Source organism: Rhinolophus sinicus, linkage group LG07, assembly GCF_036562045.2.
Source record: "Rhinolophus sinicus isolate RSC01 linkage group LG07, ASM3656204v1, whole genome shotgun sequence".
NCBI classification, from domain to species: domain Eukaryota; kingdom Metazoa; phylum Chordata; class Mammalia; order Chiroptera; family Rhinolophidae; genus Rhinolophus; species Rhinolophus sinicus.
The window spans coordinates 20,388,087-20,406,005 of record NC_133757.1 but is presented as its reverse complement, the minus strand read 5'-3'; the positions used below and the strand labels follow the sequence as shown (position 1 = coordinate 20,406,005).

At 43.5% G+C, this 17,919-nt stretch overlaps 1 protein-coding gene across 1 annotated transcript in view; it reads left to right on the top strand.

The window, feature by feature from the left end:
* Positions 1 to 17,919, top strand: part of SORCS3 (sortilin related VPS10 domain containing receptor 3) — a 538,724-nt gene that overhangs the window by 164,370 nt on the left and 356,435 nt on the right. Inside the window, exon 2 of the mRNA XM_019725085.2 lies at positions 3,757 to 3,824. Within this exon, the coding sequence (XP_019580644.2) occupies positions 3,757 to 3,824 (68 nt within the window). The remainder of the gene's footprint in view (positions 1 to 3,756; positions 3,825 to 17,919) is intronic.

Below are 17,919 nucleotides of genomic sequence, written 5' to 3'. Positions count from 1 at the left end.
ATCTGAGTTCACTCTCATCTGGGGGACTCTGCTGGAGGGGAGTCAAGGCAGACTCTGTTGTGGGTCCTTCACCCTTCCTGCACGCCACATCCATGCCCTGGTGATTCCTGAGGCACAGTTGCATCTTCTCTTTCTATTCTGAGTATTTACCCAGCAGCCTGGGGCTTCTTAGGTGGGTTTATCCCTTGTGCTTTCAGTTTTCTTCTCTGGTAATTCCCTCCTGCCTGGTAACCGTTGGAAGGCTCTTGAGTGGTGAGAGAAACCAGGGGTGGGCAGGCTTTTGATTTTTGGGTGGGCTGGCTTTTGGCTCTTAGTTTTGTTTGCTTGGCATAGACTATTTCAATGCTAAGGTTAGATTATCATCTCTTCATAGCTCTGTTCTTGTTCTTCTGTGCTGGCTCCCGGGGAAAGGACGCTTCAGGCCCTCAATTCTCAGTCACATGAATTGGGACCTTTTCTCTGGGGAATGCTGAGGTGACTTTGCAGAGACATCCTCCCCTACTGCCTGCTTCCTTTGTTAGGTTAAACTCAATTCAAAGGAAATGATGCTTTTCTAGGTCAGGAGCTCAGCAAGGGGGATGTGTGGTGTCATTTCACCATAGCGTTTGGAGAGGAACCGTGGTGTGATGGAGTATTGCTCAAATTGTGGTCCTCCAGTCACCACAGGAAGAATTCTTGACTCTATCCAGGACCCACTAAGTCATATTTGCTGGGAGTGGGGCCAGGGAATCTGTGTCACTGCTCCCCACTGACTGTTACGCTCCAGCTTTACTCACGGAGTAGGAAGAATAGTAGCCTTGACTCTTGGTCAAGGTCACATATTAATGGGATTTTAACTTGAGTCACTTCCTCTCTCTGTGCCTCAGTCTCCCCACCTGTACAATGAGGGTAATAGACTAGATTAATACCATCGCTTTCTGAAGACTATAATTTATACCAAAACTCTGTTAATGTTTCATTGACTCAAAAATGATTATTTTTAGGAACCTTTGACATGTTGGGTCTCTCTGCAAGGGAGAAAGAAGTGCAAAACATAAACCCTTCCTCAAGTCATTCAGAATCCAGTTGAGAAGGTAACTCATGTGACATCCAGACACTGTCAAAGTAGTATCTAACTAAGAAGCAAATTATGAAATTTGAATTTGAGCACAATAGGACTTCAGAAGAGAAATAACTCTGATGGTTGGGATGGTCCTGGGAGGCTGCCTGAAGCAGGTAGATTTTGAGCTATTTCTTGAACAACGGGAAGGCACATGCAGTGGTAATGAAAGGACAGGCAATGATGCAATTATACGGAAGGAAAAAAAGCAAATAGATGTGAGAATGGATTTGGATAGTTTGCAGCACCTTGAGAAACTTGGATTGCTAAAGCAGGGGATAGTTTCTTGAGAACTGGGGAAAAGTGGTTGGAGGAGCCAGACGGTGGAGTGCCTTATACACCAGGCTAAGGAATCTGGGTTTCATCCTTAGATGGAGGGAGCCAGGAAAGATTTCTAATCAAGAAAGTCCATGAACTCAGGCAGAACTGAAACTCTCTACTCTGAAGGCAGAAATAATATTCATAGAGGTTTGGAAGGCTGTGTTTGTCTGGATCCTTCAAGAAGCAGACACCAAGATACAATGAGATACACAAGCAACATTAGGGACAGACAAGATGGAGGAAGAAAAGGAAAGCAGGAGACTGGTCCAAGCATTGGGTAAGGAGACTGATAGAACGAGAATGGCTCTGGGTTTTTAGAAGGGTTTTCCAAACCCAGTTATTTGTTAGACGCTCTAGTAATTAAGTGGAACCCCCAACATTCTTTTCTTCTCTCTATGTGGACTTTGCCCTTTTTGGAGCTTGTTCGATGTCCCTGCAGGCTGGGTGTTGGGAGAAAATGAAGTGTTCGGACTTGCTCCTGTGGAGCTCTAGATGGGTGTGCTGACCTCTTTCTTGAAGAGCGTAGTTTTCCGTTTGTCCAGAATTTGAGATGGCTTACATATAGCCACTTTTGCTTTTGCATACTGACTGTGAGAATGGCTTTGTAGATGAAAGAAGGTAAAACGAAGGGGAGAAGAAGTCTGTTGTATGTATGTGTGTGTGTATTAATTCAACAAAACAGGAATTATCTGGCACATTACTAGGCATTTGGTTGTGGAAGGTGTGGATGAGTCCCTTGCCTTCATTAGCCCCTGAATTTAACAGATGAAGAAATTCTCTGTGAATGGGAGAGGGAAGGACGGCTGAGTGACTGTGGAGAACGTTTTTGCATGCGATACACACTCCTAGCTGATGTATTATGCTAATAGGACAGGTGGCGGGGTAGATTTTACTATTCGACAAATACCATGCCATTGATGTCTTTCTTGGCTTCACTGTTTCCTGCTAATCCACCATCCCCATCACAGGACACAATCAGAGGGGAGACCTATGAGCTCTCCAGCAATGGCCCTGCAGAAAAGTTGAATGTCCCAAACCAACTTTGCCATAGACTTTCTTTGGCCTATAATGGGTCACATCCTTGCCTCTAATTCTTTTCTTAGTTTACATGAAATAATCGGAAATGGAACTGACCCACCCCATGAGGAGATGAGAATAAATATCAAAGTGCGTTTTGTCGTCAGTTAAGTGCCATAAAAGTGTTCACTATAATGGCTGATTATTTTTCTTTAATCTTAAATGGATACCTAGAATGGGAAAGCCCATCTTGGTAGCAGAAATTCATTATCTCAGAAAGAGTTTAATGGCTGCTGTGCAAATGAACTGGAGGAAGTTAAATTGTGGAAAGGGAAGGAGCTGAGAAAAGTGAAATGAGTTGTGCATTAAATTTAGATAAACACAATTATGTGTAACTGGATTATCACGCATCCAGCAGACATCGTATATTAGGCACCTGCGTTTTGATTAACATCGATTTAGGTGCATGCGCTTAGCACCCTTGTAGGTACGGAGTTGTGCCTAAGCCATTGTCCAGGCACATGAGAGGCAGGCAGGGAAATGTCTGATATCCAAATCCCCAGCTGGAGAAGTTTAAAAGTCAGAGGCCAGACTGACCAGCCCCAGACCATTTCAGCAAACTGCTAACAGGCAGCTTTAGCTCTCTGACAGGTACAGAGTCCTTCTGGGTTTTGTCATTTCAACTGGAGTCAGGAAAGCGGTCCTGGAGTCCACTGGAGTCCAATGACCTGCCTACTCCATGATGGGGACAGATGCTGCATGGTAGATGGCAGATGGCATCAGAAGCTGTTGGGGACTGGACCTGCCTGCCATTCAAGTATTTATGGCTGCCGAGGCCCTAGTGATGGAAACACAAAATCCCTTTGAACTCCTTTGTAGACAGAATTAGGCCCAGGTCCTTCTTACCTTTTCAGCCCAAGTGTGTAAGTTAGAGTCATCTCCAGATCAAAGCAAGCCCGTCCTCTGATCTCTGGGTGACCATATTAGTGAACAGAACCAGCCGGCCTGTGCCTGACCTCAAAGGAGGACAGATGTGGAAAAACAACTGCAGATACCCAGTTAATTCCTGTTGGCATGTTTTATTACAAATGCAAAGCATCTTCAGGATTAAAATAAATGCTACCAGTTAGGGGATGCATTAAATTACTATTTGCCCCCCTTGCTTGATCCTATAATACCCCTGAACTCAGTGGATAACGGCTAAGCCCTCCTCTGGGTGATCTGAGATGCACTGTATCTTGTTACACAAACTAAAGTAAGCTTCCTTTTTCTCCCCTTTTGTTCCTCTCCTCTGCCCTCCTCCTCAACCCTCCTCACAGGTTATACTTATCCTGACGAAGCTGTATGACTTCAACCTGGGCAGCGTGACTGAGAGTTCACTTTGGAGGTAAGTGAATTAGAGAGTCTTACGGAGTTCCTTGGCTCGCTCACCTGAGCAATGCCAGCTAAACAGCTGGGACCCCTGTTTTGGGAGGCGCTGAAGATGGGCGTCCTGGAAGCCCTCTTTAATGCCCTGGGAACTCACGCGCCCGCCTGTGAATTCCCTTAGCACTCTGCTTATCTCTTTTGGGTCCTGTCACGCATTCTCCTTGGGAGTGTTGTTACTTCTGCATTCCTCAAGTGTCTCATTCTTTGATGGACACGGGTCTGGTTGGAGAGATCAAGGGAGCGTGCCTGACACAAGGAGAGACCCTGGTAAGGGAGCTGTTGTAGGAGGGACTGTTTTTAGTCCTTCGTGTCTGTAAGATTGATTGGTTTTGAGACGGCTGTCCTTAGGAGCACAGACCTATGTGGGAGTCAGGTCTGTGCGGTGACTTTCATGACTTTCATGGTCCCTAGCTTTAGTAGGCTGCTTCCTCCATAAAATCATATTAAAAGATCTATTCTACGAGTGCATTGGTGTGAAGACAAATATATTCAAACATTTTTTTCAGCCTAAAATTTCATTTTTTAATTTGACTTTAAAGGAAATGAAAGCACTTGTGCCCCAGGCACTGCACCCATTGTGTGTGCTGGATAAGTCAGCCGTGATGGGACACGGGGGCATGTGGGAGAGGGAGAGGAGGGCTGTGGGTGGGATAAGTCAGGGAGGGCTTGAAGCCATGAGCCTTGGAGTTTCCCTGGAGAGGGAACACCGGCACACTCACCTTTCCGTATACCTCCTCACATGCATATACGCACTCAGGCTCACGGCTACGCAGGATAACGGCAAGTGTTCTCAGCCACTGAGTTGGTGCTTCACGTTCTATGCTTTTTCTGTCCATGGGACTCAAGAGTTGTGTATCTACTCTGCTTGCTTTGTTATTTGTGAAGACTGGGGAGGACACTGACACAAAAGGTCATTGACTTGGTTACTCTGTTCTGAGGGCTTCCTGGGGTTTTGGAGCAGAGGGGTCAGGGGCATGAGTGTCTGTGCACCTTGCTTCTTCTTAGTCTGACCTTTCTGCGTGTTTGCAGGGAGGGGCAGCAGTCATAGCATCTATTAAATATTTAGGGGTTAATTGCTTCTATCGACTGAGGCCTGCCTCCATTTGCATAGGATGTCCAACACCTAATTTTGCTGCTCAGTGAAAATTAGCAGAGGTATCAGTAACCAGCCTGCCTCTAATCGATGAAAACAAGCCTATTGCCACTCAGGTGGGACTGCCAGGGAATCAGAGCCTCAGAAACCTTACCCTCAGGCCCAATCACAGCGATACCGTGGTGATCCGTTCAGCCTGATTCCCATGCTGTCTGCATGGTGCAAATAATGAAACAAGCCAGAAAATTCTGTCCTTACAATGGGAAACAGCTGTAGCTGGCAGCCCATGTTTCAGGAAAGATTGGGCTACTTTTAGGAGGTGGCCAGGCAAAGCCAGGGAGCCAAGGCCAGGTACTTAATGCTAGAGGCTCTTAAGTGACCCAGTGTGTGTCCCATGGTCATCAGAGCCAATATATTCACTGGTGTGTACCAAAGGTTGTAGACAGCTGAGTGATCCGAAGGATCACCCGATGGCCAATTGTTACGATTCAAGTCCCAGTTTGCCCACCCAAAGAATGCTGTACATTTGAGAACTTTATTTAACCTCTCTGATCAGTGTCTAGGGCAGCCATAACAAAGCACCACAGCCTGGGTGGCTTAGAACAGCAGACATTTATTCTCTCCCAGTTCTGGAGGCTAGAGGTCTGAAATCAAGGTGTGTTTAGGGCCACATTTCCTCTGAGGAGGCTTAAGGAGACTCTTCTGGTAGCTGCCAGCATCCCTTGTGACTGCATGCCTCCATTCTCTGCCTTCATCATCTTCACGTGGCCTCCTCCATGCCTGTCTTTTCCTTTTCTGGCTCTTAAAGGACACGTATCATAAGGGCCCAGGATAATCCAGGATGATCTCATCTCAAGATCCTTAACTTAATTACATCTGCAAAGACATTTTTTTCCAAATAAGGTCCCCATTACAGATTCTGGGGGTTAGAACGTGGACATATTTTTTTTGGGGGGGTGGAGGGGCACCATTCAACTCACTTCACTAAGTCCCAGTTTCCCTAAATACAAGTCGGAGAACCTACCTTTGCTCCAGCCGCACATCCTTGCTTCTGTTCCCCGTACACACCGGTCTCTTTTCCCCAGAACTCTTATACTTGGCTCTTCCTCTGCCTGAGGCCTCTTCTCCCGGGTGGGTACTCCCTCAGTCCTTCCCTTCTTTGCTCACCTAATTAGCGAGGCCTGGCTCCGGGACTTCACTTTCCATCACTCCTTAACACTTACCACCCTCTGGCCTGCTAAGTATTTACTTTTTGATTTATTTATTATCTACCTACACTCCCATCGAAGCATATAGAGAATTTTTTTTTTTTTTCATTTTAATTTACCGCTGTATCCTCAACACCTAGTGCCAATATCTGGCATTTGGAGGGACCTAATAAATGTTTGCTCAATAAATAAATTAGTGGATGGATTGTAAGGATTCAATGGAATAATAAATGAACAAACACTTAGGACAGCAGGAACTGCTGACTTAATTGTAATAATTAATGATTGCGATAACCCTGTTTGTATAGTTTTCATTCCATTATTGACTTTGTAAGGATCCATTGTTGCAGAGGTTCATGTGATAGAGATTGTACCAATGGTGCCAAGACGTATCTAAGACTTAACAGAGATCTTCAAGGGGTAATGGCAGGGGATAGGGAAAAGAGAGGTGTGATTTAGAATGTTGTCCCTTGTGCTGACTGGGGGGGAATTGGAATATCAATTTCAACCTAGCCAGAGGTGTTTTTTTGTGGACAAGATTCTCTGAGCTGGGTGTTGGAATGATGGATGGGATGCAATTTGGCAAATGGAATAGTGGAAGAATGGTCCTAGCACAGGGAACAGGCCAGGCAAGGTTGGCCTGCAGGAGAGAGGAAAGCCAAGCAGGAGGCAAGCTGGGTATTGGTCCAGGTAGGAAGTACGGAGACTCACCAGAGTCGGAGAAGGGGCCAAACCAAACGGGTGACTTAGGGTGTAGTTTACAGATAACAGATTCCATGCGGTGTGATATTTTTTTAGGGATTTGAAAAGCTGGTGGATGTTATGGGCTTTCCCTCTGGATAAGTGTTATATAAGAATGCATTTTTGTGCTGTGCTTCAGAGGGTTCCTGGGTCTGATAAAGCCCAGCTTAGGAACTCCTGGATAGAATATGACTGAGGAAAGGGGCTGCTCCTACACTTTATGGGAATTTTCCAACTGGCTGGGGCCTCACAGCGTGTCTTCTGACTTTTTATTGTCTTTTCCGCTCAGCCACTAAAGGTCTGTGTCTCCCACTCCCTTTCCTATGCTGATGAGGATGCCTTTAGAGTTAGGGCCCAGGGCTCTGTGATCTCCCTTACTAAGATGGCATGCAGGGAAAAGAAGGTAAATTAAACACGCTCCCTTTCAGTTTCATGATTTGGCCCAACGTGCTTCACCAAGTTGAAATTGAATTTGGTGATTCTTCTTCAATTTTCTGTACAGACAGGAGCAGTCGCTGTCATGACAGGATGACCCTCCTGGGCAGGTACCAGTGCGATATGATTATTTGCCTCACTGGATTAGTAATTCAGAGGCCATCTACTTCTAAATAGACCAGACTGTTTAAAAGCATTCAACAGTGTAGCAGTATCTTGTGTCCTTGTGACACTCTTTCGGGAATTCCTTGGTGCTGTTACATTGGAGGTGGTTAAAGTGTTTTTCTCCACCAGTACAAGGATGGCTGTGTAACTTGGCCATTAGCACAACCGGCTGTTGGCATCCCTTACTCAAATAATAGTTTACATATAAGATTTCAAGCTACAGAATTAGTGAGATTTCAAGCTAGAGAATTCAAAGCTAGAGGGTTAGGGGTGACTTTTTAAAAAATAACCAGGGCTTTACTTTCAGGGTATTTTTTTCAGCCCATAGTGTGTCAAGCCTGGAGGCTCTCCATCAGTCAAGAGTGATATTGGGCCTTGTCTCTATTCGATTTTATAGAAGCCTGACCCAAGGAGCAGAGGTGAGTCAGGGTCAGGAGGCTCAGCATGAAACATTGTCCCCTCATCAAATTAATTAAAGTGAAGGCTCTGGGATGATGGCCTGGGTTCAAGTCCATGCTTCTCCGCTTAGCCAGTGAGTAGCCTTGAAGAAGTTTCTTATTTCTCTCTGCCGCCATGTCCTTATCTGTATAATGAGGATTATGCTAGCACTTGCCTGATAGAGTGGTTATGATATTTCACCAAAATAAAATATATAAACTGCCTAGAAAAGTGCCTGGCATATGCGCATAGTTTCTATGAATGGAACGTGCTCAAGGAGAGTTAGTCATCGTGTAATCCACAGGTGATTGAGCTGCTTCTCTATGCTGGTTTCTTCACCTAAGCTATCTAGTTCTGTCCTTTACAACAAACTTGAGAGTTGGGTATCACTGGCCCCGTTTCACAGATGAAGACATTGAGCTTTCAGAGGTGAAAGAACTTGTCCCAGATCTTATAGCTGAGAAGCGGGAGGATCCAGGACTAAGGTGGTAAGTCCGCGATTAGGACTGCTCCCTCGTTCCTGATCGGAGCCTCTTTCCACGGTGTCGCACGTCCTCCTAAATGGAAACCCTACAGCTGGATATAACCATCTACTTCATGTCTCCTCCATTCCCGGTGAAAATAGGCTGTTGTCATATGGTGTGCAGGCATCGTGGACTCGAAGACAGGGCCACATTCTTCCTCATTTCTCTGACAATGACATGACATGTGGCACACGTTTTGGTGCCATCTTCGTGCCCCTCTGCAAGCGTAGGTGTGTGTATCTCTGACTCGTTTGGTGGCATTCATGGTCCTCAATTTGAGAGCAAGGAAGTGGAAACTATGATAAGTCCAGTGATTCCACTGCCTGAGGTTTTGGACTCTTTGGTTTTGAACGTAAGCCATGGTTGGGATTTGTGTTTCTGACTGGCAAATCACTTCTTGGATGCAGTTCTAGATGTCTTAAACATTAACACTTGGACTGAAAAACACATTACCCTTCCTTCAAAGAAGAAAAGTAGTTTAAGGAATTGGTTTCTGGAGGGAGATGAGCTAGCAAGCAATTCTCCAACTTCAATTTATCCATCCCAGGCGCTAATCCCTAGAGGTCAGTTTCTGATCAGGTGTGAGGTCTTATAGACACTTTCCTCTTCGTTTCCTATCGGATTAAATGTACTCACAGAGCTGAACGAATTTGCAATTGTGGAGGTATAAGAGGAACCGGGAATCCTTTGCAATGGGTGGTCTCCCTGCACTGCTACCTCACCTTGGTTCTTCTCCGCTCTCCTCTCTTGCTAGCCCAGCGGTATGGGAGACATTCTACTCTTTGATGAGTAGGCAGGCAGCTCAGCCATTCCTCCTGTATGCCTGGCTGTGGGGCCCTCAGAGAAAGGGGGCTTTAGACCAACGTGTCCCTAGTTGGGGTGTTTATGGAGTGTATTGCTTCCGGGGCAAATCCTCCTGGACACTTTCCCTGACCTTCCTCCCTGGGTGGGGTGCCCCTCCTCTGCTCACTGCTCATATCACATCCGTACACTGTGTTGTGATTGGTTCCCAGCCTGGGAATCTCTCCAGAGCAGGGGCCCTGTGTCTTTCTGGTTTTTGGATCTACAAAGCCTGGCACTTGGGCGACACTAAATAAGGGATAGAAGAACTGCACTGACGTTCCAATAGCTCCCAATCAATCCCAGCCCCAGCCCTGCCTTGCCCTGTCACTTCCTTGTATTGAGTTGTCTCAACCTCCTGCCACTGGGGAATCCTGTGACTTTTCATATGCTTTGCAAGCTGTTGTCTGGACCATTTATTTCCTCCGCTAATTGTTCTGTCAGTGACCTTTCTGGGGAACGCTGTTCTTTTTTGTTTTTTTCTTTTTTTGTTTTTCTTTTTAATAGGAATTGGAGACCTTTTGGATTTATTAATTTTTTGTTTGCCAAGAAAACCCTGATAATAATTGCTAAGACTTTCCAGAAGTTATTAGTTTACAAATTTTAATGACACTCATGATTTATTTATGTGCTTTCCTCCCTCTCCAGCTGCTCACCCCTATTCCTTAGTGGAATTCCTGCTGAATCTGAGTGAATTAATGGAAACAACCTGCAGATTGGAATGACTTTTTTGCTAGGCTGTTAATTAAAAGCTTTCCATCCTATTCGTTAGTCTCGTCATAAGTGAGGTCCCGAAGGCTGGGCTGATACAGGCTGTGAAATCCTCCCTCTAGAACTGGGGCCTTCTCCTATTTGCTTTCAGTGGTAGTAAATCTGGTGGAAACTCCTGAATGGGTCAGCGAGCATTTAAATGAACATATTAATTGAGCCTCCGTATGTAAGCAGCCCAGTGCTCACTGCTGGGAGATGCAGAATAAGTATGTCCTGATTGCTATCCTCAAAGAATGTTTAGTTTGGTTGACAGACAAGATTAATGCACATAGGAAGCAGCATCAGGCGTCTGCAAGAAGATGTCTGTATAAACAAAATACAGTGCATTCTGCGATACGTGCTCCTACTATGGAAATACATTTTTAGTATTATCACCCCACCTCATTCTATAAAGGATGCAGAGCAATTTTAGGAATGAATTAGAGAAGTGATCAATGTGCACATAGTATATTTCGTTTTGCTGTTTAATATAAAGCATCTTATTTCTCCATTAGGATGTGAAACGCTTAAGAGGAAAGACTATTTCATATACTAGTAATTCCCAGAGTTCTCAGAAACACCTGGTACAAATGGGGTTGAGTGTGTGTGGTGGATAAAGGAATGGGTTCTGGACTCAGATTGTCTGGATGGGAATCCCAGATCTGCTTACTAGCTGGACCACCTTGAGCAATGTTTTAATTTCTCTAAGCCTCATTTACTTATCCGTGTAATGGGATGACAATACAACGTATCTCATGGAAGCATTGTGAGGATTCAGTGAGATGATTCGTGGAATGCAAAAATGCCTACAACCTAGTGGTTACTTAATATAATAATTATTGTTTGTTCATAGGCCTATATATCCTGCTAGTCTAGCAGCTTCCACCAGGCTACAGATGACAGCTGTGCTGATATCTTTAGGAGGGTGGGGTGCAGAACACATCTAGAATCCTAAGCACATAATGCTTGGAAATGATACATTTCTATTGAGAAAACATTCTAGAGCCTTCTTCTTTAGTTAATCATCTGTGCTTTGCCAAAGGGATGGTTAATGTATGTCTTAGTTTTCCTACAGCAAATGATGGTAATGATGATTTTGGGTGCAAGATGCAAAGCACAATCTGATTTAAGTTTCCCGAGCATAGTGTTAACTCATTCATTAATGGTTATTTTATTTGTAATGCAACTCTTAGTGCATCTAAGCCCATTGAAAAGCTGTATCTTCCAAGTAATTAACCTGGAAGCCAGGGTGAGGTCATGCATGGTTTTGAACCTTGGCTATCCTGAGAATTGTGGAATGTGTTACAAAACTAGATTCCTGGGCCCCACCCAAGAGATTCAAATTTAGAAAGGCTGGGTGTTATTCAGGATGTATACTCTGAAAAGCTCCCTAGTGCATTCTTATCTTTAGGTAAGATTGGGAACCATGGAGCTCAGCGGGAGCTTGGGTTCTAGGCCTGTCTCAGTTACTAATGGATTGGGTTACTCATGCCATCTTTCTGTTTCCTCATAAATAAAGGTATTAGGTGAAATGTTCTCTCAAGTCTCTTCTGACTCCAAGCCTGTTAGGTATGGCCAGAGGAATGAGTCGCGGGAGACCAAAATTGGTCTATTAGAATTTATTTGGCGTGTTTGAGCTGAGGGAGGTCAGCCTAGAAAAGACCATAACCTCCCCGAGCAAAAAGGTGTATGGAGTTTTATAGGAGGGGGTAAACGAGGTTGTTCCCCCTTCAATGCTTCAGGGGCCTTTGTTGCTTTGTCTCTAGCAACCAAGGGTTTTGGGGCAAGACCAAGCCCTCCGGCTGCACACCCTGGCCCCCAGGTCTCTGTCCTGACTGCCCAGGCCTGCCCAGGCCTACTGATTACAAGCCCCTAGGAGACAAGCAAAGCACAAAGCAAGACAGGATAAGATGGTTTCTACATTCCAGGCGGCTTCTCCAGGCCTAAGGCAAACACAAGGTGGCAGGTACAAGGTATAAAGCAAGACAAGATGACTTTTAAGATAAGAAGGTTCCTGTTCCTTGCCTAAATATGGCCTAACAAAGCCCACAGATTCTACCAACTTGGGAAGTCAAACAAGAAGCACGAACATTAGGATTTATGATGCCCAGTAGATGACAGCCCCACTCCTGAGCACAGCCACGCTCCTTAAAAAGCCTGGTAGTGTCACCAACATGGACACACTCCGCTAACGTGCTGTTCACTCATGGACAGTGGCGGTTAGCCAGAACACCTGCCCAAACTACGTAATTTAAATTCATTAAAGATAAGGAGCAAGATTCAATCTATGAAAACCTTTGTTCCAAAAAGTAGAATGAGAAAGGAGTTTGCTCTAAATACTGAGCCCGCAGTCATCTTATTTTGCTAGAGCATAGAGAAATGAGAACACTGGAGAAGCAGATCTGGGTTACAGATTTAATGCTTTCCTATTTATTATGGGAAAGAGGGGTTCTTTTTATGGCCTAGTCTTTTTTCTTCCACTAGGGAGGACCCAAACCTGTATAAATCTGGATTTTCGTCCAGTGGCTGAGAGAATGTAACACTTTTGTGGGGATTGTGTCTGTTGATTGTTATTTTATGTTGTTTTTCTTTTCCTTCAAATGCAGTGCCATTTTATCACAATCATAAATAACCCCACCATTTGGAGAAGGGGTGTGAAATTCTGCCTGTCTCCTTTCTCACCCTGAGCTCCCTCTCATTTTCTCAGCAGTAGATTCATTAGCCTTCTAATGATGTTAATAAGTCAATAGGATCAGACAGTCCCTTCTAAAATAACATGTATAAATGTATACATTTGCCTACCCTCTAAGGTAAGCTTTAGTTTATTTCCTGCCAGATGTCCACGTGTGTAAAACTATGATAGGTAGGTCCTTGGAATGTGGTTTGAAGCCAAAAAAAAGAAAAGAAAAGGGGGGTGGGGGTGGGGCTGGCACTTTCACCTCACACAGAGCCTGCCTATTTCCAAGTTTATAGGAGAGTGGAGTTTTACATACCCCATTCCTGCTTATATATATAACAACTGTAAAGATCAGGTAGTCAGGCTTTCATAGTGACTTTCTCATCGTTTGGTGGCCAATTACATTATTGGACATAGACTATAAATGTCTTTAGGAGGCTTCTGGCAGCTTCCCCACAAAGATCACTGCCCTAAACATTATTTGGGGAGCAATAAACTGGTAAAATGGCCTCTTCTCTCTGTCACATGTTTGTGAGGCTTCTTTTCTGGAATCACTGAATTTGAGAAGGAAGGATTTTACCTCTTGCTGTTGCTTCTACATGTGTTGTGCCCAAGTGAAAGCTAATGTCAAGTCCTAAAATACAATATGTAGAGTTTATCTTTTCAAAGATCCCCGTTCAATGATAATAATATCTTAAATTGATATCATATTTGTAGTTATTCCCACATGAACACATGCACATCTCAAATTTCTGACAGGAGTATGAGGCTTGTACAATTGACTATTCCATTTTACAGATGGATAAACTAAGGCCTTGAATTGGTTGGTGGTTAGTGGTTACAGATCTGGGACCCAAATCTAGGTCTCCTGATTCTCAGCAGCCCTGTGCTCATGCTGTTACATTAGTAATCCCTCTTTCCTGGCCTTTCTAGTTCGGCAACCATTCATAACTCATAAGAGCGCTGTGGCTAAGGGGCTACTTTGGGGGCTAGGAATGAGTTTCCTTGGATATTTGTCTAAGTGATTTTCAATACTGGTAGATCATGAGAAGTGGCTGAGAAATAGAAGAAAAAGCCAGTTTCCTGGGCCTTGTTCCAAATCTACTGAGTTACTTTCTGGGGTTAAGATCTAGGAACTTATAAAGAACTCCTCACTTGATTCTGATGTTGGCACTGATTTAAGAGACTTCATGGCCATCTTTGTTTCTGAAGGGTCCCTGTAAACTTGTTTTGGGGAATCTTCCTTCCAGAATAGTACCGTTTACTCTTACCCATTTTCCTTATGGCTGGTTCAGAATGACAGGCACAATCATTCATGCAAAAATCCATAGTTGCACCCTTATCTTTATAAATGACAACCATAAAGGTTAATAATTGGAATGAGCTCTAGCACTTACTAATTAGCTCACATTCTGTCAGCATCAGGCTTGTTTAATTGGGCAATTAACATTGATTTTAGAGATTGGTAACATAAGAGAATGGTCATAGGTGCTGCTCTCCATGGCATTGTGTTTGAGATAAACCCTATGAGGGTGAGTTGGCAGCTGGGAATCTAGGCTCCCTGGAGGATCAGAGAACATAACTAATGGGGAATGGTTTCCAGTTGAGTTTGGAAGGCTTTCCATCCGTAATTTTTAGTTGCAAGCAACAGAAATCATTACTAACTTAGGCTAGATGGAGGATTTGTTGGAAGGATCCTGGGATGGCTCCACACTTTGAGGAAGAGATAATGACAAAACCTAAGGACCAACAAAATCCCAGGCCTCTCCAGGGACCATGGCATGTCATGGCTCTACTCTTTACATTTCCAGGGCCCATGACAGCTGGATGTCATAACCGGGACAACTACCTTCTCTGTGATTTAAATTCCTGAGAGAGAATGGCAGGGACCACTTGAGTCAAGTAGTTAAAGCTTTATCTGTGCTCACAGATGAGAAATTCCTGGCCTGGGCTGGCTCTCTTGTTCATTCCTATGCACAGGGAGACTGAGACCACCAGAAGAAAGCTAGGAAAGGGCTCTGGGAATCCCAAATCAATAGCCCTCATAGATATCACATGTCTTTTCAGGTAATTTAATATAAAGGTGACTTAAAATATGCAAATGTTTAAAGAATACAAATTGTTCATATTATATTATGGCATGAAAGAAATATAATTGAAAGACTTTGATGGGTAATGTGAGGGAATGTGCATGCTAGATAAAGAAATAGATTGAAATCTAGGAGGAGAGAAGGAACTGGACACATTTAAAGGATGATTAGGAGGCCAATGGAGCTGAAGTGTGGATGCAGTGCAGGAAAGGTGACTAAGAAGGAGGCTGGCAAGGAAGTGAAAATCACATTGGGGAAGACTTCAGTGCCTGACCGAGCAGTTTAGATCCTTGGCTGTTGGGTAGAGAGGAAAGAGCAAAGGTTTGTGAACAGCAATTATAAAATAATAGCTATGCTTTGGGAAAGATGTGTTTAGAAAGAGTGATTTAGTGTGATAAAAAAGATATAGGGGGGTCAGTTCTGAGACTACTATGCCATTCCTATTGGTTACTTTTTATCCATCCATCCATCCATCCATCCATCCATCCATTTGCTTGTGACCTTATTTATCCTCCTATCCTTGTAGAATATCCAAGGATCTCATGTTTAATGGTCAGGAATGAAAAAGGCAGGAAGCCTAAGCTCAAAGGCTCCTTGCTTGAAGGAAACCAGAAACTTCCTCTGTATCCCCTCCCCCTAAGTCTCTTAATGGCTTGTAGGTGTATAAACCTGGATTCGATACCACTGGAGTTAAGGTGTGATGACTGGCTCATGGAGTCAGATGTAGTGAGGGGCCATTAGGGGCCAGGCATGCTTCATTGCCTTGCTATACTCAAAGGTCAGACTGCGGCATTTTAAAAGCTTGGGTCAGAGGATACAAGAAGTGGCCTGCCTTCTTAAGTTTATTCCATTTCATTCCTCAACATGTGCTTGCTGTGAGGATATGGAAGGCAGGATTGTAACAATGAAGACTGAGGAATTTGGAATTGCACCTAATTCTGATTTGCTTTGATACTTTATATTAGCATTCTCTTTAAATGCATTTGCTTGGATTCCCTCAGACTTGAAAATTGAGATATTATACAAGATTTTGTGTGGCCAATAAGGAAGAAACAATGAGTTTCTTAAGCTTGGAAGTTTTTCTCTTTTTAGCATATTTAAATTTTTATGCAATAATTTCACTAATAAAAATAATTTTCGAAAGCTTGAAAAATGAAAAGTACTATAAAAATAGCTACCATTTATAATCCTGTTTAAAATCAATGTTAAGTTTCAGCATATGTATACCTATACATTTTTGCCTATATATTTTACATAATTGAGATCCTCTTGTACAAATAATTGTTTATTTCCATATAACATTAGACTAAGCATTTTTCTATGTTATTCAAAATGTTTTGCAAACATAATTTTAATGTTTGCATAATAGTGCATTGTATTGCTCTTTGGTACTTTGCTTAACTATATTCATTACTCTATTTTTGGAGATTTACATTGTTTTACAGTTTTCCGTTTTTTAAGTTCTTGTAATGAATATCTAGGTATATGAATTTTTGTTTTCTCTGTGTGTGTTTTAGATTATTTCTTTAGGATAGACTTCTAGAAGAGAAATTTTAAGACTCTTAGTGAATACTGTCAAGTTTGTTGAGAAAGGTACATTTCTGAAACTCTTATGCCAGGGGAAAAAAACCTCTGAAATTGAGAAAAGTTAACATAGGTTGTATATATGTGTGTGATATATGCATATTGCACACCTGTATTTACATGCTTTAGGGTCATTAGCATTTCTAAAATTATTGTAAAGTTATTGGAATAAGATTTGGGTAATGAGACCCTTGAAAATGATGTACCCCCAGACTCCATGAAGAACTTGCATTTCTTCTGCTGACTGAGAATATCCAGGCCCATCTGAACAGATACAATGAAAACAATAGCAATGACATCAGCAACAATGGCTGTTAACATCTACTGCACACTATATGCCAGGCAATGAGTGAAGTGCTTTACATGTGTTTAACCCAGCCTTACAGTAAACCAGTAAGGTAAATGCTGCTGTCACCCCCATTTTACAACCAAGGAAGCGGAAGGCCTGTGAGTTTAAATAACTTTCCCAAGGCCGTGCTTTTGGTAGATGGTAGAGCTCAGATTTGGATTCAGACCCTGAATTCTAGAGCCTGTGCATTTAACACTGTGCTAGACAATCATTAGGTAAGACCTGACCAAGTCTGGAAGTTGTTATTGCGCGTCCCTGATGTCTAAGAATTACAAACCCCGTAATGTAAGACCCTAGTGGGAGACTCATGTGAAGGAGGCTGTAAGAAAATTCCTCCTGTGTTAGACCCTTGACTCCTCCAACCCAAGGCACCATCTGTTATGAAATCGTCACGGGGAGGGGCACGGGACCCTCTAGTCTCTTTCCTTTCTGTAAAGCTTTGGGATAAGTCTCAAATCCTCCCCATTTCTCTTAATAACCCTGAAGGACTTGTCAAACTGAAGCTTACCTATTCTGTACCTGTTTTACTATAAGGGTGAAATTCGGTAAATCAATAATGTAATTAGATTTAGCTAGTTTGCAGTTAGATCCGCCCTGATATTCAGCTATTTCCTCTTTGTTTCTCCCCTCACTGATTAACTAAAGAACTCTGTTTTGTTCTCTTTCTCAAGACTACCCATACCTTGTTAATCCATTTAATTAACACAATCGTAACCTGAAAAGAGCAATTTCTTAATCCTCAGGCGCCCAGACACCGGAATACACATAAAGCCCCAGGCCTCGGTGGTCCAGTCCGAGTCCCGAGTCCAGAGAGAACATTATCTTAAAACAGACCAGACCCCAAAGAGACTGTCAGCCCTCGGACGTGCCTGACAGACTCCCCCTTTCCTTTGTTCTCCTTGTGTACCTATAAAACCTAACCGGTCTAGGAATGGGGAGGTGGTCTTTGGACAGGAGGCCGCCATCCTCCCGAGGCCGGCATTTGAATAAACCTGCTTTTCTTCCCACCAACCGTGTCTCTCGATTTTTAACTTTTGCAAGCAGCAGGCAGCCAGACCTTAGCATGGTATCATTACCTGTCACCTATCCCTGTTTACCTGTACATTCCTGAGAATCACCATCCAGAGAGATTAAAAGCATTGCCTCTGGTGCATCTGCCT